General features: G+C 41.6%; 1 protein-coding gene across 1 annotated transcript; it reads left to right on the top strand.

Annotated features, from left to right (window-relative positions):
- Positions 1–13,726: 13,726 nt before the first annotated feature.
- On the top strand, positions 13,727–19,494 carry LOC309382482 (vomeronasal type-2 receptor 26-like; the record flags this gene model as incomplete). The annotated part of the gene is made up of 3 exons (XM_081934048.1): positions 13,727–13,888; positions 16,752–16,878; positions 18,593–19,494. The coding sequence occupies 3 exons, from the start codon at positions 13,727–13,729 to the stop codon at positions 19,492–19,494; spliced, it is 1,191 nt and encodes a 396-aa protein (XP_081790174.1).
- Positions 19,495–27,906: the final 8,412 nt, after the last annotated feature.

Here is a 27,906-nt window from a genome sequence, read left to right as displayed (position 1 = left end):
TGACACTCATCCCAAGAAAGTTCTTCGTGATGTTGGAAGTAATGAGAGACAATTTGAAAGGAAACATAATTTAGATTCTTCCTCTGACTTGTAAGACAGCATTTCATCTTAAAATACCTTGAATGATATTATTTTTCATGATTTGTTAACTACCATAAGTCTGTTTAGGCAGATATGAAGCTCCAAATTTAACTAATAATATATGTGAGTTTGTCTTTCCATGGCAGTTGGTGTCATCTAGTTATACTTCTTCAACTGAAAGGATGTTGTCTTGGATACCTAGCTGGGCTTTCAAAATAACATTTTCCAACAATGGGCTCATAATCATGTTCATCTTGTGCAACAAGAGATGCTTGACTTTTTGAGGCATGTGTTCTCATGACCTTGGCTCTGTATCATCCAACTACAGTTCTAGAAACTAGGTCCTAGGTCATACATTTCTTTCTTCCTAACAGTTTTATTCTATTTTCATAAATCTAACAGAATAAATACCCACATAATTCAATACAGCACAACCAACACAGAAACTATAAAGAATTACACTGCCAGACATCAAGAATATCTCAGAAACCACAAATAGACTATTACAACCATATGGAATCAGCATAGCACACAAGCCAACTAAAGCCCTCCAAAACATCCAAACCGAAAGTCCCAGAAACCCCAGAAGAAAAAACAGGCATCACTACAACATACAATATAAGAACTGCAACAACCACTATGTAGGACAAACAGGCAGAAGACTGGCAGAACGCATCCATGAACACCAACTGGCAATCAGAGGCATGATGAAACTTCTTTAATTTCACAACATAGGCAGATTTAACCATAGTTTCAACTGGAAAATGTGTCAATCCTAGACCGGGTCAAATACAAAAATGCCAAGGAATTTTAGAACTCTGGCACTTTGACAAATCAGCCATCAATAGACACATAGACATTAACAACATCTTCAGACTGTCAGGGGTGGGTTCCAGCTTCTGTTATTGCTGGTTCGCTCAGGGGTGCACTTTGCACTTTGCTTGATATGAGCTACGCATACATGTGGAGTAATAAAAAAATTGCTTCTGTGCCCAGAAGCAAAAAACAAGATGGCGGTGCCTATGGCACCACTGGTAGAACCAGTTCGGGAGGGTGGCCAGCCGAGTTACTTGGCCGAACTGGTAGGAACCCACCTGTAGACTATGCAAAAGAAACAGTCAACCAGCCCCAAAGAGGAAAAGACTCCAGCGCCTCTCCACCAGTAATCAGCACTCATATCAGCATAGATGAACTCCAAGGTCAACTTCAAACCAACAAATAAATAAGCAATACCCCAATCAAAAAACTGCCAAAGAACCATTAGCAAACAGCCCAGCCAAAGAATCCCTAATACTTCCCCCACCTATACAGACAGGCAAGGCACCAGAACATAAAACTGAGAGCAAGGCCCATTCCTTATTAGCACTGATGATGTTACCTAGTTAGGGTAATGGAACATCTGCCAGAAAACAAGCAAGCTCAGAGAGCACCAAGGGACCCTCATTTCAACCCTGAGCTATAAATATTTTCCTTCATTAGAATAAATATTTAACAAAGCTTTTAAATTAACATTTATTCTAAAAGTTAACATGAATACAACATAATACATTAAAATTATGCATATATAAAGAATGGAGAAATAATTTTTTTATACAGAAGTAATCGATTACTTGTCACAATATTAAATCTAATTAATCCATTCAGATTTTATTTAAAAAAATTCCTTGCGAGAAGAAAAAGAGAGGAACTAAATGAACAATCTGTGAGTAGTTTTATCTCTTACAACTATTTGGCACTAGTTTGAGATTTCATGTTTATCTAAGTGAAGCCCAATTTGACTACCTTCATTTTCCATGAATGATTTAGTCCTCACATATTGTATTTTATTTGGCATTCCTTCTTTTTCTTCTTAGTCTCTGCCTCAGTCCAAATGTGTGGGAAATTGTCATCCTGGGTTTCTCAAATGGGCTAGAGAAGGAGAGCCGGTTTGCTGCTATGACTGTGTTCCTTGTCCAGAAGGGACCATCTCCAATCAAGAAGGTAGGTAATACCAAAAAAATAATAATTCAGACCTTATAGAAGTAGATTCATCCAGATCATTTTCATGAGAGTGCACATTTAAAAGACACATTGAAACTCATTTTTTCTTGTTTATTTTCAAACTGCACAATTCCTATTTCAAAGGAAGTAGCAAAGTGGGATGATGGAAGAGCTAAGAAGACATAGGTTTATTACTACTGCAAGTGAAAATATATCTTATTTTTTCGTTTGAATATGTCTACACTTACCATTCTAAGAATGTCTGAATTCCTGGAAGCTAGAGCAATTGTCTTAAGTCCACCTTCTAGAAAGATGATTGCAATACTTTCTACATGGGCCTCCCCTTGTGAATCACTGGGAAAGTATAGATGGTTTATAGTCAGATGATGTGAACAATTATGGATACACTCATCACACACATATTACCACGGTTCCCAATAACCAGTCCAGATTATTTGCAGGAGCAGTTTTCACTGCCAGCCAATTAGATTTCAAAAGATAGACATTATGTGAGTCCAGTATATTAAGAACTGCATTCTAATAGGACCCAGAAAGTTAACCTAGAAAGATTAACTGATTAATTATTTACTTCTAGTCTTATAGGTTGCTGTGGAGGATCGGCATATTTTGCTGTAAATCTTTCAGGGAATAAGACTTCCCCAATTTCATAGAAAAAAAATGATATTCTTGCCTTCTTTTTCTAGAGATGTTAAAAAATGTATCATAAAAATACTGCTGGTAACAGCTGTTATCCCAACAATTTATTCCTTTAAATATAAAAGGACACAACATTTAAGAAATGTTGTATTTTGGTTTTTTCAGATACAGAAAAATGCACCAAATGTCCAGATGATAAATATCCAAATGAGGACAGAGTCCAATGCATCCCCAAAGTTATCTCCTTTTTGTCTTATGAAGAACATCTGGGTATCATCCTGGTCTCTTTTTCCCTACTCCTGCTCCTAACCACAGGCCTTGTTTTAATTGTATTCATTCAATACCTAGAAACTCCCATTGTCAAAGCCAACAACCGGGACCTCTCTTACATCCTCCTGGTCTCCCTCCTACTTTGCTTCTTGTGTCCTTTTTTCTTCATTGGTAGACCAAGGAAAGCAACCTGCCTTCTACAACAAACAGTGTTCAGCATTATTTTCTCAGTTGCTATTTCTTCTCTCTTGGCCAAAACCATCATGGTGGTGCTAGCTTTCCTGGCCACAAAACCAGGAAACCAAGTGAAGAAATGGTTGGGGAAAGGCTTGACCAACTCCATCATCCTTTCTTGTTCTATTGTCCCAATTATCATCTGTTCCATCTGGCTAGGAGTTTCTTCCCCATTTCCTGACTCTGACTTTCATTCTCAGCCTGGACTAATCATCCTGCAATGCAATGAAGGCTCTGTTGTCATGTTCTACATCACCCTTTCCTATATGGGCTTCTTAGCTGCCACCTGCTTCACTGTGGCTTTCCTGGCCAGAAATCTGCCTGGGGCCTTCAATGAAGCCAAGCTGATCACCTTCAGCATGCTGGTCTTCTGCAGTGTCTGGGTGACTTTTGTGCCCACCTACTTGAGCACCAAAGGGAAATACATGGTGGCTGTTCAGGTCTTCTCCATCTTGGCTTCTAGTGCTGGGCTTCTGGGCTGCATCTTCATACCCAAATGCTACATTATCATTCTGAGGCCTGACCTGAATACAAAGGAACAGCTTACAACCAGAATATATGTAGAGATGTGAGACAGAGGAATGTCAACTCTCCACATGTTCCAACAGACCAATCTTAGAAAATGGTACACATTATTTTCTATGGGTGACTTGGGCAAAGTTTTTTCTTGAAATCATTAAAGGGTGACTATAGCTTGTGAGGGAAGCAAGTTTTTGGAGCAGCGGGAAGGTTTTAACCTGCTAGAAATATAGAAGAATTGTATGCAGTAACCACGAGACTCTTGTTTCTCAATACATTTTACCAAAACTGCTATTGCAATGCAACTGATTTGTTTATTTTTATTTAGACAATAACACTTTATTGAGTTTAGTAACTGTAGATGTAGAAACTGTAAAAAAATAACTTGAGACTTGTTAATTATTAATATTCATTCTTACATCAGGTATTAGAAATGCATATGTATTATTATTATTTTGTCCTCCTTTCTTGAAATGTAGATATAAGTTTACTTCCTTTTGTCTGTAAGGTTTTCTCCCACATTTTTCTGGAGGGAAATTCCTTCAGTGTACACTGAATAAATATGTAGGAGATGACCAGATTACGTCCAAGGAGTGGGTCAAACAGGTCATCCATCATGAGTTCCTTTGCACCCTGAAGAGCCCACTTTGAATTCCTTTCTATTCTTAACTCCCGCTAATTTCTTTTGACTGTTAATAGAACAAATTTTAAGTTTACAATAAATCTATATGCATATTTGATCTGCCTGAATCTCCTGATTTCCCTGGTGTATGACAACATAATTTGTGGTGAGCCTTGATTATTGTTTTCTTTTGGGGGTCCTGTATTTTTTTCTACAGAAACTGATGTCAGCAGTGAGATTCACAATGCAAATCCTGGTAGACTCCATATAATTCCAGACATTGAGATTTGAGACCTGGTCTTGCTTACAAATGTCAAGGATGCAGTATCGTTTTTCTCCAATCATTTGGTGTGCCTGAGTTCATTGGAGGGTCATGGAAGAAGCATAATAAAAATGGCATGGAGGGGTTTTCCTATACTCTCTCAATCCTTTCATTTGTGTTTATGTGCAAAAATAGAATCTGTTTTACACAATGAAATAGGCAATTTTATACTTATAAATAGATGTGCTACTGATAATTGTACTTTTTATTTGTTTGCAGCATAATTGCTTGGAAGGGACTGATCTTTGTATAGAGTGATCTGGGAGGAGGGGACTTAACCATCACTCCCCTGTCATGGTCAGATCACTCACTCCTTCGTCTTGACTTCCCTGGTGCTACCTCCCGCCGCGGGGAGGCGGAACCGGAAAGTTCCAGATGGTTCCGCCCCAGGCGCCTGATGGAACCTGATAGGTTCCAGACGGAGCTTGGGCCACCTCCTGTAACCTTGACCCGCCCCCGGGTAGGGGACCTGGTGGTTGCGTGGAATAATGCAACTACCGGGGCCTTGAACCGGATGGCGCCTTTGCTGCCTCTCCGGCGGCAACGATCCACCCTAGCCCCTTGGTTTACCGAGGAGCTGAGGGTGATGAAATGCCGCAAGAGACGTCTAGAGAGTCGTTGGAGATCCTCTCGCTCCGAATTTGATCGAACACAGGTACGAGCCCATTTAAGGACGTACCTTGTGGCATTGAGAGCGGCCAAACGTCAATATTGTGCCACTCTCATTGCGTCCGCGGAGAACCGCCCTGCCGCCCTGTTTCGGGTGTCCCGCTCCCTCTTGTTTCAGAGGCCGCGGGAGGCCCCTTTACAGGGCAGGGCAGAGGAATTTGGTAAATATCTGTAGGATAAAATCGCTCAAATCCGGAGAGACTGGGTTCCAGTCAGTGGTCCAGTGGAGACGCCCATGGCGAGTCTTGAGGTTTCAATCTGGGAGGAGTTTGACTTGGTTGCCATCGAGGATTTGGACAGATTGCGTGGACGACTGCGACCCACCACATGTTTATTGGACCCGTGTCCCTCCTGGCTTGTACTGGCATCCTGGGAGGTTACACGAGACTGGCTCCTGGGCCTAGTGAATGCTTCGTTGGGCGAGGGGTCTCTCCCGGCCGCCTTGAAAGAGGCGGTGGTGAGACCCTTGCTCAAGAAGCCTTCCCTGGACCCTTTGGAGCTGGCCAATTATCGTCCTGTCTCCAACCTTCCCTTTTTGGCGAAGGTTGTAGAGAGTGTGGTGGCCCACCAGTTCCCACGACATCTGGAGGAAGATGATTATCTAGACCCGCGCCAGTCCGGCTTCCGCCCCGGTCACAGCATGGAGACGGCCTTGGTCGCGTTGGTGGATGATCTCTGGAGGGCCAGAGATAGAGGTTGTTCCTCTATCCTGGTCCTATTAGACCTCTCGGCGGCTTTTGATACCATCGACCATGGTATCCTGCTGCGCCGGCTGGAGGGGTTGGGGGTCCGGGGCACCGTCTTGCGGTGGTTCGGCTCCTTCCTTTCTGACCGGACGCAGCGTGTGTTGACAGGAGAAGAGAGGTCGACCCTACGCCCCCTTACTTGTGGGGTGCCACAGGGGTCGGTCCTCTCGCCACTCCTGTTCAACACATATATGAAGCCGCTGGGTGAGATCATCCGTGGTTTCGGGGTGGGATACCATCTGTACGCTGATGATACTCAGCTGTACTTTTCCACCCCGAACCACCCCAACGAGGCCATCGAAGTGATGTCCCGGTGTGTGGAAGCCGTACGGATCTGGATGGATGACAACCGACTCAAGCTCAACCCTTCCAAGACGGAGTGGCTGTGGGTACCAGCCCCCCGGTTCAGCCAATTAATTCCATCATTGGCCATTGGGGGCATTCATCTTGCCCCCGTGGAGCGGGCGCGCAATTTGGGCGTCCTCCTGGATGCCCGGCTGTCCATGGATGACCATGTGACAGCCGTGGCAAGGGGGGCGTTCCACCAGGTTCGCCTGGTGCGCCAATTGCGCCACCTACTGGACCGGGATGCCTTGCGCACAGTCACTCATGCGCTGGTGACGTCTCGCTTGGACTACTGTAACGCTCTCTACATGGGGCTTCCCTTGAAATGCACCCGGAGGCTGCAGTTGGTCCAGAACGCAGCCGCGCGGGTAATTATGGGGAGTACTAGGTACTCCCATGTGACACCGTTCCTGCGCGAGCTGCACTGGCTTCCTGTGGTCTATCGGGTGCGTTTCAAGGTTTTGATAACTATCTTTAAAGCGCTCCATGGCTTAGGACCTAGTTACTTGCGGGATCGTATTCTGCCCCATACATCCCTGCGACCAATTCGCTCGCACAGAGAGGGGCTCCTCCAGGTGCCGTCCGCTAGACAATGTCGTGGGGCAGCGCCTAGGAGTAAAGCCTTCTCTGTGGCGGGCCCAGCCCTGTGGAATGACCTCCCTCCGGATATTAGGAATACCTCTGACCTCCGCTCCTTCCGTATTAAGCTTAAGACCCACCTATTCCAAGCAGCTGGCCTGGCTCAACTTTGATCTAACCATATCGCTCCTGACGGGTTTTTAACTGGGTATTTTAATTATATTTAATTTCTAGGGGTTTTATATACTGTATTTTAATTGTTTTTATCAATCGACCTCCTCCTTGTGTATGTTTCAGTGTATGTCTTTGCTATATGTTTGTTTGTTTACATATTTATTTCGTATGTTTCGTTGTACGCCGCCCCGAGTCCTTCGGGAGAGGGTGCGGCTAAGAAATAAATATATTATTATTATTATTATTATTATTATTATTATTATTATTATTATTATTATTATTATTATTATTATTATTATTATTATTATTAGAAGAAGAAGAAAATAAACAGACATACACTAGAGGTCCAGATAGAAAGCAATGCTTGCTATTTACTTAGTATGTCCCCAATCATGCAATCTCTCTGTTCTGTGCGGAAAATAATTCTTTGAGGAGGAAAATGATTAAGGCATGGACAAGGCAAGGCAAATTACCCCAACAAACACACCTCTCATAATCTTCTGAAGACTTCCCTTCACTTGTTTGGGTAATTTTCTATTGAAGTCTATAAAAAAACAATAATTAAATTTCTAACATTTTCCTTTGAATGAGTTTTCAACATTGCTTCCTCAAGCACCAGATGAAAACCAGGACTGTCCTTTTCTTCCAGAATCCTATTTCTTGGAGGAGGAGGAGGAGGAGGAGGAGGAGGAGGAGGAGGAGGAGGAGGAGGAGGAGGAGGAGGAGGAGGAGGAGGAGGAGGAGGAGGAGGAGGAGGAGGAGGGGAAGAAGAGAGAGGAAGAGAACTTCTCCTTATCCTGCTTGGCTGGGCCAGGCAAACTAGGATGGGATCACTCACTAGGGCTATTTCACTCATTTTCTTCAGAGATCTAAAAAAAAAACGTCTCTGGTGCAAAAAGATATTCAACAGCTGCATTCTATAGAAAGATGCTATCAATTTCCCAGCATTCTTCTTATCCAAGACGTCCCATTTGAAGGTTTCAGGCCTCAGCCACCAACAATGCAATTGAAGCACCATTTACCTTCAACTCTTTCACTCAAAGACACCAGTTGCACAACATACCCACATTCATCAAGACAGCAACTGAAAAAAATAATAATTCACACAAAGGGGGGGGGGGGAAGAAACAACCAGAACTCAAGTTTTACGCATCATGACCAAACTTTTTTTTCCCTGTAGAACTTAAACCTTGTTCCAATTTTAACTTACAAATATGTTCCCAACTTGCCCAGGAGGAGGTTTCAGCTTTTTGGTTTACAGAATTTCATGTAGCATAGTTGAAAGTATACATTTCAGACCAAATCAGGGTCAGAAAGAATGAGAAAGACTGAGTTTCTTCAATGTTAAGAACAATAAATTATTTCTAACTTCTACAGCTAAGGAAGAAGATCCAGCCAACCACACACATTGCTTAAATTGAGAATAAATGTGAAAATTTCAGGACTTCTTGGGAATAGGATCTCCCTGCAAGTTTCCATTTTAAGAATATTTTTTAAAAAAATGTCTTCTATTAAGGCCAGGGCCAATCTTCATGTAAAACTGACTACCCAGATACCTCTGGAGTGTCCACAAGCAGAAGACATATGAATTATGAAAACTTCTGACTGGGTATTTATGCTCTTCCTTACAACACATCCACTGAATCAGGGGTGTCAAAGCGCGCAGGCTGGATCTGGCCTGTGCTTCATTCCAGCCTGTGGGGCTGGCCTGGAAATATAAAAGGACCAGCCCATATTGCCTCTGCTGGCCAAAATGAACCAGGTACACACACACCCTCCCCACCATTTTCAGCCTCCATAGTCTCCTGCAGCACTCTGCTGGACAAAAAAGCAACTCAGTGTGGCTCGTTTTTGACTGGCAGAGTACTGTCGGAGGCACGGGAGGCTGTTTTTGGCTGCAGGGTCCCATCTCCCTCCCATCTCCCTCCCCCCAGCCAGCCTGAGGAGGAGAACTACAATGTTGATCTGGCCCTCGAAGAAATCCAGTTTGACACCCCTGCACTAGATAGTCAATTATCCATTTTTGTTGGAATTCTTTTAAGGCAATATTATGATGCTGTACTGGAGCTCCTCTCTTGTTTTATTTCTATATAACTTAATTAACCAATTGGATAATCTAGACTATCCTCCATCTTTTTTGGTTGAAAGGTTTCTTTCTATTCTCCTTATGCTGATGATGCTGAAATCTTGAGTCCAGTAATGCAAAGAACCCCAATTGCACATACACTATGATACAACTAAAATAATGGTATTTTTACAGATCCTCTTGGCAATTATTTCTGGCATATCAATAAAATTTCTATTCCATAAGTGTCATATTTAAAATATCTTGGTGGGGCATTTTAGGGTTCAGGTAATCTAAGAGCACAGGAGAAGTAAAATAACATGTCTGCTCAAATGAACTACTGTAGCCAGCCATTTTGCAGTTTGCTGGACAAGTACTGAGGACACTATTGTGTTCTTTTTTTCAAGCAAAATCATTGGCCCACTCATGTATGGAGAATATCTTGCACCAGATTCAAGATTCAGCCAGTTAGAATTTTTGACAGTCAAAATTCTTCTGTTTCATATTTCTACATTTCTTCTAATTGTAAACTGTTCCTTTGTATTCAGGTCTGGCCTCAGAATGATAACGTAGCATTTGGGGATGAAGATGCTGCCCAGCAGCCTAGCACTGGAGGACAAGATGGAGAAGACCTGAACCGCTACCATGTATTTCCCTTTGGTGCTCAAGTAGGTGGGCCCAAAAGTCACCCAGACACTGCAGAAGACCAGCATGCTGAAGGTGATCAGCTTGGCTTCATTGAATGCCCCAGGCAGATTTCTGGCCAAGAAAGCCACAGTGAAGAAGATGGCAGCCAAGAAAAACCCATGTAGCTAAGGAGCTAATAAGAACTACACTACTGTAAGAAAAGCTCTAATTCAAAAGAACCAACTACTGAGTCCCAATAATATGATAAGACATTCTCAATCTTGTTTGGTTGCATGGTAAAGAGTGGGATAGGCTGGAAAAGCTATTCATAAAGCAGTGTTTATTACATCCTTTATTGCAAAAAGCCACTGCCTCTTTGGGGCTAAGAAATGGGGTTTCCCAGCTGAGCGGATTCTGGGACAAAAATTTCTCCTTCCACCAGAGTTGTTCATCTGGGCAAACTTGCCATTTATGAGCTAAGTGACCAACGATTCCTTCTCTGTGATTTGATTCTTTGTATTTCTTCGCCCTTCTATTCCTTTCTAGATTTCCCACACTATTTCCCAAAAACTGAATAACTCTGTCTCATCTTTCTCATTTAGCAGCTTATATAGTTTTTCTTTAGGATTTTGACTACATCCTCAGAGGGCTGAGCCTTCTTTTGAATTGATGATACATCCATCCTTGCTTTTCTTGACCTCCTGATGGCTTTCAAAACCATTAACCATTATATCCTTTTAGGTGACTTAGGGATTGGGGGGAGGGGTAGCATAGTTTTATGCTGGTTCATTCCTTCTTCTAAGGCCAGTCCCAATCTCTGTTAACAGGGAATTAGAAGCCCAGCTCGCAATACTTGCTTTCTGGGGTACTACACTGCTCTCTTTGCTCCTTTTTAATATCTACATAAAACTGCTGGACAAGATCATTTGGGATGATGTATTACCAGTATGTTGATCATAGCCAGTTATGTCTCCCCATCCTGGGTGAAGTGAGTGATGCAGTGGATGTTCCTTCGTGGTGCCTGGAGGCTTTGTGGGTCTGGATGGGGAACAACAGACTGAAATATGGAAATATGCAGTAGCTGTGGGTGGACCTCTCTCTCTCTCTCTAGGAGTTTATCATCTTTGGTCTTGGACATGACTGCATTACCCCAGAAGGACCTGGTGTGTAATCTGGGGGTCCTCTAGGACTCATGGCTCCTGCTGAAAGAGGGTTGGTTATTTTTGCTCAGCTTTGCATTGTGCACCAGCTGTGCTCTTTTTGGGATAGAGAGACTGTCTGCTCAGTCACTCATGCTCTGGTCACCTTTCTCATTGGACTAATACAACATCCTATATGGGGCTACCCTTGAAAAGTATCCAGAAGTATTCAGAGTGTAGCTGTACAAGCTATATTGGGTGCCCAAAGAAAGGCACAGGTAACATCTCAACTCTGCAAATTGCACTGGGGGCCAGTTTGCTCCCAGGTCAAATTCAAGGTGTTCATTATGACCTATAAAGCCCTACCTGGCATGGGGCCAGGCCATGGAATTGACTTTCTCCATCCCATCATCCCATCCCACAAGATCAGGAAGAGATGTTGCAGCTCCCATCTGATATAGAATTCTGATTGGCAAGGTGTACAATACAATAGCAGAGTTGGAAGGGACCTTGGAGGTCTTCTAGTCCAACCCCCTGCCTAGGCAGGAAACCCTATACCATTTCAGACAAATGGCTATCCAACATCTTCTTAAAGACTTCCAGTGTTGGGGCATTTACAACTTCTGGAGTGTAGGAAGACAACTTTCTCTTCCATTGCCCCCACCCTATGGAATATTCTTCCCCTGGAGGTGACATGGGCCCCACTCTCCTGGCCTCCTGAAAAGGGATTAAAATATGGCTCTTGGCCATGCATGGCGCGACAGAGCACACTGTTGTGAGGTTGGTTGTTGCCATGACAGTGGTCCGTTTGCCTTTGACAACTAATTTTTAACAGGGTTTAATTATTCTTCCCTCATTAAACACATTTTAAAAATGTGTTTAAATATTTAATTCTAAAATGTTAACTGTAACACAGTTTTTTATGCACTATTTTATATTTTGATGCTTTATTGTGCACCACCCAGAATCTCTCTTTGAAGTAGATGGGCAATTCAGAAATGTGAAATATAAATAAATTAGCCTTGGTGTTTTCTTATGTTTCCTTTCTCAATGGAGCATTTTGGAACACACACTCTTGAGGAAGTTACAAGAGTGATGTTTCTTTACTTTATAATTTTCAAAATCACAGTTATCTCTTCTTTCATCTTGTTGCCACGCCCCTTGAGACTTTCCTTCCCAACAGTTGAAGACCAAGATGAAGAATCCAACATCCAGGATTCATAAACTCCTTCAGTGAAGTTGTGGGCAAGGCAGATGTTGTGTAGAAAAACACTGTCTCATCCTCTCAGATGTTAGCCAGTTATTGAGCTCTGTCTGTGCTATATAACCCACTGCAGGTTCATCATGAATTATGTTCTGCTAACAATGTAATGAAAGCAGTTACAAGACAGGAGAGAGTGCAGGCATAGAAGGATGTTTCTGCTGTGCTTGTTATTTTTACAGCTCCTGTTCCTGTCAGACACAGTTTCCAGGACGTGGCAGACCCCCTGCCCTTTGACTCTGGGGTGGGATGGGGAACAGCCAGTGAATCACGCCAAACAAGGGGACCTTCTGATTAGTGGCATGATTTGTAGAATGAAGATTCACTTTCAACCAATTAACTTCCAAAGGACTCCCTCTATTGTGGTTTTCTTGTAAGTCTATAGTGGTTTTCCAGCTAATCTGATGGCTGCTGTATTGGTAACATTCTGCTCCTTCAAAATTCCTAGGTCTCTCCACATGGGGCAATTACTGTCCCCTTTTCTCTTCGAAGGCAGATCGGGAGATGTATTCCCTGAGCTGCAGCTGATGTGACTGTAAACTGTAATGCTGGCTAACAAGCTGGAGAGATTGGGAAGTTAACTGTAACATTTTTTTATGAACTGTTTTATATTTTGATTCTTGCACCACCCAGAATATACCAAGCAACAACTATGCTTTTCAGCATATTTTGTTGACAGAATTTCTAGTTGCACCAATAGAAATACACCAGACTAAATAACAACTTAGTTAGTGAAAAGGAGAAGGATAAGCTTAAGGATAAGGATTGGGGAGGAAACTGCTCCAAATATCTGACAGGAAATTGATAATGATTTCTTACATGTTGCAAAAGGAAAAAAATGTCCTAAAAAGGAAAGAGCAGTTTGCTGCTTCATTTTATTCTTGATTTTTTTTAAAAAAAGTAAGTTTATTAGTCCAATGATTTGTAAAGAAATCTATATAACTGAGAAATCAGCAATATTGGTTGGAAGGCAGGATTTCAGAGAACCCTCATCCCCAATTCATACATCCACTATAACTTGCATCTCTCCAACTTCAGTACCTTTGAAATGCAAACACAACTCAAAAACTGGGAGAAAAGAAATAAGAATCATGTTTAAAAGAGGTGTTGTCCCTAAACAAAGATCCAACTCCCAGCTCACAATAATAGTAGGCAGAAAACATCCTTAATAGTTGGGAATTGTGCTTAGACATTGATGCTCGATCACTAGTTATAGTTCCATTGAAAAGGACTTTGGTATTAAAACAATGATATAGTTGGGTTTGTTTTAAAGGTTAATATTAATGGGTTGTGTATATACTTGCAGAAGACAAGCTCAGTTTTATTGGAAAATTGTGTCCTTCATTTGTGCTGTCCAAAACATCAACCGGGATCCAAATGTCTTACCCAACATCACTCTGGGCTATACAATCCAGAACAGCTATTTTGATGTAAGAATGACTTCAGATGCTCTGCTGGACTTGCTTTCAACTGGAGAGGCCAACATCCCCAACTACAGCTGTGGAAGACAGAAAAACATCTTGGCTCTTCTTGAAGGCACTGCCACGGATATCTCCATCCAGATTTCAACCATGTTGGCTACCTACAAAATCCCACAGGTGTTTGTGTGCATGGAACTCTATCTAGATCTGTAATAGAAGTGATATGCTAGAAGCTTAAGATCCCAATGCTATTGGTGACCGGTGAATGCTAATTTCAATTTCTCCCTTAATAAGAGCATTTTCAAAGCATCACCCAGCCATTGTTGAGGTGGTAAAAGCTCTGTTCCTTTTAACAACTACTTTGGTACAATATTGGTAGGATGATTCTAGAAGTCTCAAACATTAGTGGAGAAATGAACTCCACTAAAGTGAGATTTCTGTTTTTGGGCTCAGGGATTGGCAAAGCATCATGGAAAGCAGCTTCCCTATGAAAGTTCATTTTCTTGCAAAAGGTAGACTACCCTTTCCTCAGTGGCCCTCAATTTGGATAGCTAAAGGTTTGGACTTGATCTGCACGCAAAGTAACCCTTTATTCTCTTTCTTTCCTTTTCAGGTCAGTTATACTTTTGCTTCACATGTGTTAAGTGATAAAACTCGTTTCCCCTTTTTCTATCGAACTATCCCTTCAGAAGGAATGCTCTACTTGGGAATTGTAAAACTCTTCCATCATTTCAGGTGGACTTTAATTGGGCTTCTTGCTATAGAAACTGATGATGGAGAAACCTTCATAAGAACCTTCACTGCCCTGCTTATGAGGAATGGAATTTGTGTAGTTTTGTCACCAACCATCTCTCTGTTTGCCTCCAACGTGGGTATTTCCTTAAAACCATTCCGCAAATGGATGCAAGTCAATATCTTTGTTTACTTTGGAGATCAAGGTACCTTCTTACATGGAATATTCCTTATTCAGAGAGTGGTGGAGACCATAAAAGCACCGACTCGTGGCAAAGTCTGGATCACTACAGCCAACTGGGATTTTTTGCTGGATTTGAGACATACTTCAGACAACATACTCTACACTAGTGTTTTCTTTTCCTTCTTCACCCAACAAAATAATGAACATGATTTCTACTTATTTTATCGATCTATTGAGAGATTTCTCCAGAAAGCATTTCATTGTTCATATTCAAAGCATCCCTTGGCCAAGAAAGGTTGGACTAGGTGCATTGAAAAAGAGAAGATGAATGTCCAACTGCCCCTGGAGGATAAGGAAAGAAGCTTCTCTCTAGACAGCTACTACATTTACCATTCGGTCTGGGCTGTGGCACGGGCATTAAATGCTGCATATTTTTCCTGGAGTGGGAGGATGAGGAGGAAAGATGGGGACAGAATGGAAGTTCATAGGTTGCGACCATGGCAGGTATTATCTTTCCCATTATAGGTCTCTGTCCTCTACCTGAGTCAGTTCTATAATTGCATGGATTGGACAACTAAATGGAAACAAAGCAATATGCTGAGATTTGAGCAAATGCCAAAGTCAACCTGTCTTAAGTATAAAGCAATAATGGTTCAAGCACTTATTTAAAAGTTCTAAAAGTAATGTGATTACAATGATAAGTATTTTAAAAAACTAGAATGAAGATCAATGCCAATATAACTGTAAATCAGTAGCTCTACTCTTTATTCAAGGGAGTGATGCTGAATAAATTTACTTGAATGTGTCTTTTTGTGTCCTCCCATTTCATACTAACATATTTTAACCTTTGCCAATTTTATTTTTTCTGAGTGGAAGTCCAGCTCAGTTTTAGGATTCTCATTAATACACAAACATAAGTCTTTGCATTCCCAAAGTACTAGATCTCTTAATGGGTGTTCAAGGTTAGAATAAGATGTCTCCAGATGTCTAAAATAAATGTACAGCCACCTGAGCTGGAATGAGTTTTGCAGCATAGGGTAAAAAACATTGGCAACATGTATTCTCTTTTTCCTCTCTTCCTTTGTCTCATTCCCCTTCTTCACTCCATTATTCCTACTTCTACTTCTGTTCCAGTTTCATCCCTTCCTCCAAAGCATCCATTTTTACAACTTTTCCATGGATGGAATGTATTTAGATGAGAATGGCAAAATGACAGCTGATCTGAATGTCATAAACTCTGTGATATTCCCTAATAAGTCCATAATGAGAAGGAAATTTGGGAGACTGAAAAGAGAAGGATCTCTAGATCTCAAGCTTTTCATTGACCAAGATGGTACTGCCCTCCCCCATTCACTGAACCAGGTGAGAGACAAAAGTCTTTAATTTCTCAGACTTTAATAACTTTACTGACTTGAATGCCTGTCAAATATTTCTGCCTAATTTAAGACAACTTAAGACTGTCTTGTTTATGGGCTGGGGACAATAGGAAAGTCTGCATCTTACAGAAACAGTAGAAAAACAAAGTCATCAGGCATGTTTCTGCTAGGACAAGGGGCAAATGTAGAAATCTCCTTAGTATTGAATCAGACTGGCATTTATAGAGCACTATCAGACCACCCAGATGTTATGTCAGCTACAATTTTGTATTCCAGGATATCCCCTCAAGCTTTAATCTGTTCCTCATCAGCCAAATGAGTATCTTGTAGTGTTATAGCATCTATCCATTATTTATGGCCAGTCTGCTTATGTACCCCCATTTATTTCTACTTATGCTTTCTATGTTTAGTTGCAAAATATGGATCTGGTATCGAATATCTTTTGTCAGTAAGTTCTTAAAATAATGTAGTGTAATTGATGCTTCTCTAGTTTTTGACTGTGAGTTTTGACATCATGTATGACAGATACAGTATATACATAGTGTGTGTGTGTGTGTGTGTGTGTGTGTGTGTGTGTGTGTGTATTTGCTGGTGCTTTATTTAATTTAAATTTGTTCAGCAGAACAGGACACCGGTTTAAAGTTCCAGATTCTGCCCACAACCAAAGAATGATTTTATTCTCCCGAACCTTCGTGTTCACAAGTAAATGAGATCAAGCAAAATTCTTTGACTTCTTTCTTCTGCTCAGCCCCTGCCTTCTTCCAAGTGTGTGGAGCGCTGCCATCCAGGGTTTGTCAAAGTGCCTTGGGAAGGGGAACCCCTTTGCTGCTACAATTGCCTTCCTTGTGCAGAAGGGACCATCTCTAATTGGGAAGGTGAGTGATGCTGAAGAAACAGGAAGAGTTTGGAGGACATCTGTGTGGGTCTGTGCATCTCTCTGTGTGTGCATGTGTTTGTTACTTTGGGGAGGATAGTAGCATCCACATGCTTCATGCAGGTTTCATCAAAATCACAAAACTGGTGCTACAACATCAAATCATAGGCTCCTTCTCTACAGGCTGTATGTGTCATGACTTGGTGTCATTAGAAAAGGGATGGGACTTGCAAAACATCACTGTCACTTTGCTTTCATCAGTCTGTTCCTATGGACTCCAGTGCTAGGGCCATTAGTGACATTCTCCTAGCAGCCACCGAAAATAGACTAAGATACTGGTTTTCATACAGGAATCCTCACTGATCCACCAGTTGGAAGAAATGCACACCAAATCAGCCATACACTGATTCATTTCATTCATTCATTCATTCATACATACATACATACATACATACATACATACATACACACACACACACACACACACACACACACACACACACACACACACATTTCATTTTGGTCTATAATCTTACAAAGGAAGACTATATATATTGCAAATATAGGTGATCCTTGGATTACTTTCACTGGGGTACTCCAATGGTCTATCTTAGGCACAGTACTCTTTATTATCCTCATCAGTGATTTTGATGAGAGGATAGAAGGGGAACTCATGCACAGAAGAATCTTGACAGACTTGAACACTGGGCACTATCTAACAAAATGAAATTCAATGGTGATAAAAGTAAGGTTCTACATTTAGTCAAGAAAAACCAAATGCATCGATATAGAATATGAGGTAATTGGCTCAATAGTAATAACTCTGAGAAAGATCTTGAAGTCCTAGTGGACAATCACTTAAATATGAGCCAGCAGTGTGCTGCAGCTGCCAAAAAAGCCAACACAGTCCTACAGTGCATTAATAGAGGGGGTAGAATCAATATCATGTGGAGTTTTAAGTGTTGGTAAGATCATGCTTGGAATTCTGCATCCAGTTTTGATGACACCAATAAAAAGATTTTGAGACTCTAGAAAGAATGCAGAGAAGAGCCACAAAGATGATTAGGGGACTGGAGGCTAAAATATATGAAGAATGATTGCAGTAATTGGGTTTGTCTAATTTAATGAAAAGAAGGAGTAGGAGTGAAATGATAGCAGAGTTGCAATATTTGAGGGGCTGGCACAAAGATGAAGTAAAATTATTTCCAAAGCACCTGAAGGTAAGAGGGGAAGTATCAGTGAATGGAAACTAATCAAGGAGGGGAGCAAATTCCTGACAGTTGGAATTTATTGACAGTTAGTACAATTAATCAGTGGAAGGGCTTCTTCCAGAGGTTATAGTCACTCCAACATTCGAGGATTTTAAAAAGATATTGACAGCCATTGGTTTGAAATAGTACAGGATGGCCTGCTTGAGCAGGGGTTGGACTAGAAGAACTCCAAGGTGCCTTCTAAATTCTGTTATTATATTACTCTTTCACACCCTGATTGCCTTTGAGTTCACCATGCTGGAGATTTCCTAATCCTCTTGAGAACTACCTGGGATGTAGGGGAAGGTTAGTGCTCATTGCTCTAATTTCTTCCCATGCTTCATCTTTCCTTTAATATCTCCCCCTCAAATATGTATATATGGAGTAGTTTTCATCCAAAACAGGCATTTGACCAAATAGAAAAACAAAAACTTGTACCTCAAACATTATTCTATCTCTCCTCAGATGCAAAAAAATGCCTAAAATGTCCAGAAGATCAACATCCAAACATGGCCAAAGTTCAGTGTACTCCCAAGAAGATAACTTTCCTGTCCTACCAGGAATCTTTAGGGATCATCCTAGTCTCTTTCATCCTATGCTTCTCCATTGCTGCTGCCCTGGTATTAGGAATCTTTATTAAATATAGAGAAACTCCCATTGTCAAAGCCAACAATCGGGATCTCTCCTACATCCTCCTGGTCTCCCTCCTGCTTTCCTTTTTGACTTCCTTTCTCTTCATTGGTCAACCAAGAAGGTCCACCTGCCTTCTCCGTCAAACAACATTCAGCATCATTTTCTCACTTGCTGTCTCTTCTGTTTTGGCCAAAACCATCACAGTGGTGTTGGCCTTCTTGGCCACAAAGCCAGGACACACCATGAGGAGATGGCTGGGAAAAACTTTGACCAGCTCTATTGTTATTTCTGGTTCTAGTGTCCAGATTGCCATTTCTGCCATTTGGTTCGGAATCTCTCCTCCCTTTCCAGATTCTGACATGCATTCCCAGGCTGGAGAAATTGTACTGAAATGCAACGAAGGCTCTGTTGCCATGTTTTATGGAGCCCTGGGTTATCTGGGCTTCCTGGCCACCATCTGCTTCACCGTGGCTTTCCTGGCCAGAAACCTGCCTGGGGCCTTCAATGAAGCCAAGCTGATCACCTTCAGTATGCTGGTCTTCTGCAGTGTCTGGGTGTCCTTTGTGCCCACCTATTTGAGCACCAAGGGGAAATATATGGTAGCTGTGCAGGTCTTCTCCATTTTGGCCTCAAATGCTGGACTGCTGGGCTGCATCTTCTTCCCTAAATGTTATATTATTTTACTAAGACCAGATCTGAACACCAAGGAGCACCTAGCAATAAAAGTAAAATAGAGAATCTAACTCTTCTGGATTCATTTTTCAGGAATGTAATTTAAAAAGAAAATTTCCCTGATTTTTCAAATATGAGGAGGGGAATATGTACAAATTTCTCTGCACAAAAAGTGTTTTGTTAGACTACTTTACTTTTCTAAATCATATCACATTTTTTTTTCAGGAATCATACTTGGTATTTCACTGATTTAATAAGTAAGTCTGAAAGAGCAAAGGAGAAAGAGGGGCAGAGAGAGTGAAATCCGAAAGCTACCTTTTGATTTAAAATATTACATTAAGAGATTTGCAGTTTTCTACAAACTGATAAATGAGAAAAGTGGTGACTTTTCTTGACCTAAGATAAATGATAAATGCAGTGGATATGTTTTGATTTCCTTTCTGTTGCTCATTCTCTGGTGCCTTCAAATGGGACAACTTCAACTACACAAGATGATCTAATAAGTACCTCTTCATATAAATGGTTTTCTTCTGTTATTATGGGAATTGTAGAATATGTGGGTCTGACCATTGTCTAAATCGCCTTGGCTCTCAGGAAAGAGCTTTGGACTCCATTTACAACAAGCAGGTCCAATTGGAAGCCCACAGGCCACATGCAGCCCTAAACAGCTAGTAATATGGTCTCACAAGATATAATAAATATATTTTTAAAAGCACAGGGTGTTTATTTATATACATTAACTATATTACATATTTTATATGCAGCCCATGTCAATTCCTCTTCACTCAATGTGTCCCAGGCAATCCAACAGGTTAGACTCCCATGATTTAGAATCTAAATATGCAGGGAACTTCTTCAGGGTTACAGAAAGCAAGGTTTTCATCTAACCAGTGTTGCTTGTTCTTTTATCACCAAATCTCAGCCTTGATTTCTTTCAGCAAGAAAATCATTTTTGCCCCTCCTTGATTAGTATCCAAGCTGGTGAAACCTTGAAAGTAAGTTCTTGTTTACAGGCTCACCTCTAGCTCTGTAAAGCAGCTGTGGCAGGTGTCCCACTTCTCCCCTATAATTATGGAGCCACTGGGGACTTCTTCCTCCCTCTTTTCTCTTCAGGAGTTTAATTAACTGTCACTTCAGAAAACAATCGTGTAAATTGCAAGTACAAGGATTAATACAAAGTTATGTCCTACCCTGAACCAGAAGGCCCTAAATAGAGAAAATGCCTGGCTTGGCCTAGGTTTTGGCATTATACAGTATATCTAATTTCAGACTTTGGCCTTTCTGCTATCATACCCCTTTTCCATTATAGATGCTTATTTCAAAATGCAATAAATCAGTCCTTCAAGACACATTTCACTCCATTTCCAGATAGACACTTAAATATTTTAATCCATCTTGATTTAGGAAACCTCATGGACACAGTTATAGTCCCAGGCCTCAATGATCCCTTTGGTCTTTTATGGTATTAGAACTCAGTGACGTGCAGTCAGGGGAGGCAGGGGAGGCGGAGCCTCACTGCTCTCATCATGAAAATATTAAAAAAAATTACTCTGGGAAGCCGCGGAAGTGGCTGGGAGAGGCGCGCGGCTTGGTTTAGCCTCCCTGGACATCTCAGCAGCAGCCCCAAGTGTGCCGATCTCACCATTTTTTGCATTGGGCGAGCCTGGGATCCTTGCAAGGGGAATGGGATCATGTGTGCAGGAGGCTCCTCAGCTCCAGCCTCAATCAGCGCAGCTGCGGTCCCCTTCATGTTGGCTTAGGAAGGAGGGGAATGGGACCACGTGTGAAGGGGAAGGGGATCACGGTTGTGCTAATCTGAGGCTGTGCGCTGAGGAGCCGCCTGCACATGTGGTCTCATTCCCCTTGCAAGGATCCCGGGCTCGTCCGATGCAAAAAATGCCGAGGTAACATCATCAGTGCTAGAAGGGGGGGGGGGAGAAAGGAGAAGTTTCTCTTCTCAGAAATGTCTTCTCAGTGGAGCTGCTGCAGCCTGTCTGTCTCTTTCTGACATTTCTGAGAAGAGAAACTTCTCCTTTCTCCTCCTCCCCCCCCCCTTCTAGCACTGATGATGTTACCTAGGCATTTTTTGCATCGGGTGAGCCCAGGATCATTGCAAGGGGAATGGGACCACGTGTGCAGGCGGCTCCTCAATGCCAGCCTCAATCAGCGCAGCCACGGTCCCCTTCATGTTGGCTTAGGAAGGAGGGGAATGGGACCACATGTGCAGGGGAAGGGGATCGCGGCTGTGCGCTGCTGAGGAGCCGCCTGCACATGTGGTCCCATTCCCCTTGCAAGGATCCCAGGCTTGCCCGATGCAAAAAATGCCGAGGTAACATCATCAGTGCTACAAGGGTGGGGGGGAGGAGGAGAAAGGAGAAGTTTCTCTTCTCAGAAATGTCTTCTCAGTGGAACTGCTGCAGCCTGTCTGTCTCTTTCTGACATTTCTGAGAAGAGAAACTTCTCCTTTCTCCTCCTTCCCCCCCCCCTTCTAGCACTGATGATGTTACCTAGGCATTTTTTGCATCGGGTGAGCCCAGGATCATTGCAAGGGGAATGGGACCACGTGTGCAGGCGGCTCCTCAATGCCAGCCTCAATCAGCGCAGCCACGGTCCCCTTCATGTTGGCTTAGGAAGGAGGGGAATGGGACCACATGTGCAGGGGAAGGGGATCGCGGCTGTGCGCTGCTGAGGAGCCGCCTGCACATGTGGTCCCATTCCCCTTGCAAGGATCCCAGGCTTGCCCGATGCAAAAAATGCCGAGGTAACATCATCAGTGCTACAAGGGTGGGGGGGAGGAGGAGAAAGGAGAAGTTTCTCTTCTCAGAAATGTCTTCTCAGTGGAACTGCTGCAGCCTGTCTGTCCCTTTCTGACATTTCTGAGAAGAGAAACTTCTCCGTTTGGGCTGCGCCCGTGCAATAGGAGCAACCACGCGGTTTGATGACATCACCAGCCTCACCAGTCATAAACCTCACTGCACGTCACTGTTACAACTCCATTCCAGGTTCTAAGACACATTCCCTTTCTCCTTTCATCAAACTCATTAATAAAAATGTACAGAATCCAAAGCAGAATATTGCAACAAATTCAATTGTTCATGTTTGTTTCAAGAAGACCCGTCAATCAGCCCACGTTAGGTATATTTCTCAGCCACATTATTAACCACTACAGCACGCTACAGGGGTGCTCAGCATTGTCTTCTCAGTAGCTGTGCCTTCTGTGTTGGCAAAACAATCAGTGATGTTGGTATTCCTGGCCTCAAAATGAGGAAACAGGGTGAGAAACTGATTGGGGAAGAGTTTAGCCAACTCCATCATTCTTTCTGGCTCTAGCATCCAAATTGTAATCTGTGCCTTTGGCTGGGAATTTCTCCTGAATTCCCTGATACTGATCTCCACTCCCAACCTGGAGAGAGCACTGTTCAATGCAACAAAGGGTCTGTCACCATGTTTTATCTTGTGCTCAGCTATGTGCATTTCCTAGCTGCTATTTGCTACACTGTAGCTTTTCTGGCTAGGAACCTGCCTGAGGCTTTTAATGAAGCCAAGGTAATCACCTTCAGCATGCTGGTCTTTTTCAGTGTCTGGCTCTCCTTCCTTCCCACCTATCTGAGTATCAAAGGAAAAGCTATAATAGTTGTGTAGATCTTCTCCATCTTGGCTTCCAATGTTGCTCTGCTGGGCTGCATCTTTTTTCCAAAATGCTACATTATCCTTCTGATGCCTGATCTAAATACTAAGGAACATCTAATGATAAAAGTAGGGAAATTATAGATTCATAACACTTCATTTTTCATTGCAGTTTTAATTGTACTTTGCACCAATTTGATAATTAAACTTATTTAAAAAATAAATGGAATAGAAATATGACCAGGTGAAGTCTAATCAAACTAGTGGAGAACTGTCTTTATCACATCCAATGATGGGGAAAGGGCTGGAGCTGAACTTCAAATAGGGGAGCAAGGAAAGCTAATGATTCATTCCTGACCTCCTCTGCATTCCTTGAAGAAAAAAAATCTTAAGGAGAAGGGAGAAAGAGGGAAGATTCACACTCTGCCTCTTCAATCATAGCTGAAGTTGTACTGGGAATAAAGTTTGTATTTTCAGATGGTTCATGGAAGACATCTCTCTGTGTTGATTTTCTGTTAAGGATTTCCATCATTGCCTCTATTCAAAATGCATTAAGATTTGGAATGAGGTATACAAATAAATCAGACAGGCTCAGCTAGTTCCCAACGCTAGGGATTCAATTTAAAAAAGGAGGATCCTGAAATCTGCATTTGTTTAACTCTAAGTCAGTTTTTGTGCTTGAACTAAGTTCTTTGTCCACTTCATTGTCTTTTTTCACCTTTCTCAGCAAGAAACATCCCCTTCTGTTTCTTCTGCTGAGAGACCCATTACATCAGGTGTATTTTTAAAAACTATAAGTTTGTCCAGTATGCAGGTTATTAATATTTGACAAGCAACTCCTTAAGAGATAATACACAAGTACTATCCTCAAATGGTTGGCAGATTTCTCCAGAATTATTTATGACAGTCTCAACCTTGTTTACTTAATAGATCTATGGCAGGGGTGTCAAACTTGTGGCCCACAGGTCAGATGCATCACATGCTGTCCCCACCCCTGCCCAGTTTAGTGAAGGGAAAAAAGTCCTGACAACATGAGTTTGACACTCCTGTTCTACAGGAATCAGTGTTCCCATTCCCCTGAGGTCTGCATAGTACTGCAAGAAAATGGATATTTACTGGATATTTATCCTCTCTCGATATTAAAAGTTCCTCATTCAAATGACACATTTCCTCAAATAAAGTACCACTATTCAAGGTCACCATCACTGACTGACAAAATATATTATACCCTCCCCCAGGACTGAAGCCACATCTTCCCCTCTACCAAAACCTGTGTGCCCTCCAGTAACCCCAGTTAGCAAAAGAGACATCTAAAGTTGGCCCAAGATCAAAATTGGTCCAAGATCGAAGTGTCAGGCAGTCCATACAACTAAAGTCCAAGAGTGAAATTCATACACAGAGATCACTTTTGAGCATTAAATGTCATTTCCAGCATAGAGAAGAGAGGGAACCCCCAGTCTCTTCTATCAACTGTCACTTCTCGGAATGTTGCTGCAGCCAACTGTCACTGATTGGAATCTTGACTCTGTTGCTAGGCAACTAACCTAACAGAACCTCCCTTCTGCTTGCCTTTTTCATGGGCCTTGACAAGAGCCAAAATAAAAAACAAAGAGGGCAGTAGACAATCTTGTCTTATCCCCCTCTAGCTATCACATGGTTTAGCTACATCACTGTTAAGCATAATTTCATAATGATTTTTTTGCTAAAGTCAATATCTTTCAAGGCTTTAAATTCAAACTTATTTATTTATTTTTCAAATTTTTTAACCACCCATCTTCCTCGGCTTGCCAAATAGTTTCCTTTGCACCTAGGAATATTAACCCAGCTTGTTTTTCATTAAGTTGTTGTAAATATTCTATTACATCAAATACAGCTCTCACATTTCTTTTCTAGATTTTATAATCAGTCAGTCAAAATTAATATAAACACTTTATATTCATGATTCAATAAGGAAGTTTTCTTTCTTATGATATCTATTTAACAGTTATAGTGTTTGTTAGGGTGTAACCAACAAGTTGGGTAGACAATATATTGCACAAGGCATGTTATGTATCTTTAAGAGAGGAGCACTGCTAATTAGTAGATTACAGCATTTAAATTGCAGCTGATGTTGTTGCACTCTCTCTCTCTCTCTCTCTCTCTCTCTCTCTCTCTCTCTCTTGATTGATGTATGATAACTGCTGTCTAACTGTTACTACTGTTGCTACTACTTACTGTGTGTAAGTTATTTGCTACTTGTATCCAAGTTATCTTGGTAGTATTGGACTGTTTTTTCTGTGTATGACTTTTTGGCTGTGTTTATGGATTTTGCTATATTTTTCAAAAAGTAAAGTTTATTTTGTTACTTTACTATCCATTATTCAGTGTGGTTGCTTTATCTATCGCACGCTGCGTATACTTTACAGGGTTGCTCTGTTATAACCTCGACCTGGGGTTCATTGCTAGTGCTTAATCGCACCAGTACCTAACATTGGTTATGGGCCCAGACGCCCTGCCTTAACCATAATTTTTTTTTTTAAGCACCACTTTTTGGATAGTTTATTTTTGTGAATATGGCACAAGAACAGTCTGCTGCACTCTCCATGATTACCCGGTTTGATGGAACCAACTATGTTTCCTGGTCCTTGAAGTGCTCCCTACTTCTGCGTAGAGAAGGACTGTGGTTTGTGGTTCAGAACCCACCAGATGTTACAGATTGGGATCCTGCTGATAATGAGGATGCGAAGAAGATTGCGCAGTTTAACAGGGACAATGAGAGAGCTCTCTGCATTATTGGACTAACACTGAATGACCAGCAACTGGTCCATATTCGTGGCGAAGAGTCTGCTGCTAGGTGTTGGAACACATTGCGGAGAATTTATGTTCGGGACAGTGTGGGTGCTCATATTCATCTCACACGGAAACTGTTTAGAGCCCGTTTGCAAAAAGGTGGTGATATGTTGGCTCATTTAGACTTCATGATGAAAACTTTGCAGGATTTGCAAGAAAAAGAGTTAATTTTTTCTGAGCTTCAACAGATGTATATTATTCTATCATCGCTTGATGAAAGCTACGACTCTTTTGTTTCCTCATTGGAAGTTCTTTCACGAGATGAACTGACATTATCTGAGGTTACCGGGAGATTGCTTGAAGAGTCCAGACGAAGAGAGGATAGAGTTCAGTTCAGAGACAATCAATCACAAGAAGAAACACAGTTTTCAACTGTAAATTTTGTTAAGAAATGTTATTCTTGTGGTGGTAAGGGGCATATTGCTAAGAACTGTAAAAATAGCAAGAAAAGGAGTGTTGCTAATAGTAAAAGAAAAAGCAACAATGTTACTGTAACTGTAGCTAAGGTAGATAAGGCTGTAAACCATAGTTTCTGGGTGGTTGACAGTGGCGCATCCCATTCTATAACTAAGGTTAAAGAAAGGTTTGTTACTATGAAGGCTAGCAAACAGCACATTTCCTTAGCAAATGGTTGGAAAATTAAGGCTTCAGGTGAAGGTACAGCTTATTGTCCATGTATTAATGAAAAATTGGAAATGTTATATGTACCTAAAATGAAATTTAACCTATTATCTGTAAAAGACCTTGTGAAATGTGGGTTTACAGTAACATTTAAGAATGATAGATGCATTATTGAAAAGGAAGGTAATAGTGTTATTGCCAATTTGGAGAATGATTTATTTATTCTACATGAGAACTCTTTAAATATTGCGAGTTCTGAACCTGGTTATAAGAATAAACAGCGCCATGATAACTGTATACATCTACTTCATAGACGTTTAGGCCATGTAAATTTTAAAATGGTACGTCAAACTGTTATTCTCTCTAATGGAATCAATTTGAAACCTTGTTCAAAATATCTTAACTGTAATGCCTGTAACCAGGCTAAAAGTAAGGTTACCCCTGCAAACCAGTTTCAAGGATTCAAGACATCTAAACCACTGGATGTAGTGTTTGCAGACCTAATTGGCCCTAAGAAACCTAGCTTAGGAGGTGCCTGCTATATACTCAGCATTATGGACCATTATTCTAGGTATGGTTTCTGTTATGTAATGAAATCAAAGGCAGAAACTTTCCAACATTTTACTAAATGGTTAAAGTTTGTTGAACGTAAGATGGATAAAAAAGTACTTTGCCTAGTCACTGATAATGGGTCTGAATTCACTAATCATAGGTTTACATCAATGTTGGAGAATGCTGGTATAGAACATAGGCGTTCTGCCCCCTACAGGCCAGAACATAATTCATTTATTGAAAAACGTGGTCAATCATTGCAGGCAATGACCAGAACTATGCTGGTTGATTCTGGTTTGTCAGAAAAGCTTTGGGGTGAGGCTATAATGTGTGCAAACCATATTCTGAACATAGTAGTTAACTCAACTACTGGTAAGATTCCTTATACTCTTTGGCATGGTAGGAAGCCTGATTTGAGTTATTTACACACATTTGGTGTCCCTGCTTGGGTGCATATTCCCTCACAGACTAGACGGAAGGATCAAAGCAGAGCTAGGAAGATGGTTTTTGTTGGGTACAATTCCAATCATAGATCGTTTAGGTTCTGGGAACCTGGAACTCAGAGAATTATGCACAGTGCTAGTGCTAAATTTTCAGAACATGTTGGTTGGAAGAAGCTAGAACAAGAGTTTCACAAGGTTTGTGATGATATAGATGTTGATCGTTTGGTTAATCATGATACACCAAATGAGCAGTTAGAGAATCAGGATGGTCCATCTATTACTCTGAAAGGGGAGGAAGATGTAGATGTAGAATCTACTCGTGAGGTGGAACAGGATGATTCTGCAAGTCCTGTATTGCCTAGGAGGTCTACTAGGGACAGGCATCCACCCGACAGATACCAA

The sequence above is a fragment of the Natrix helvetica genome, assembly GCF_964273705.1.
Source record: "Natrix helvetica genome assembly, chromosome: 1".
NCBI lineage: Eukaryota > Metazoa > Chordata > Lepidosauria > Squamata > Natricidae > Natrix > Natrix helvetica.
Note: the sequence above shows the minus strand (reverse complement) of the source record. Positions and strands in the feature narration are given on the sequence as shown.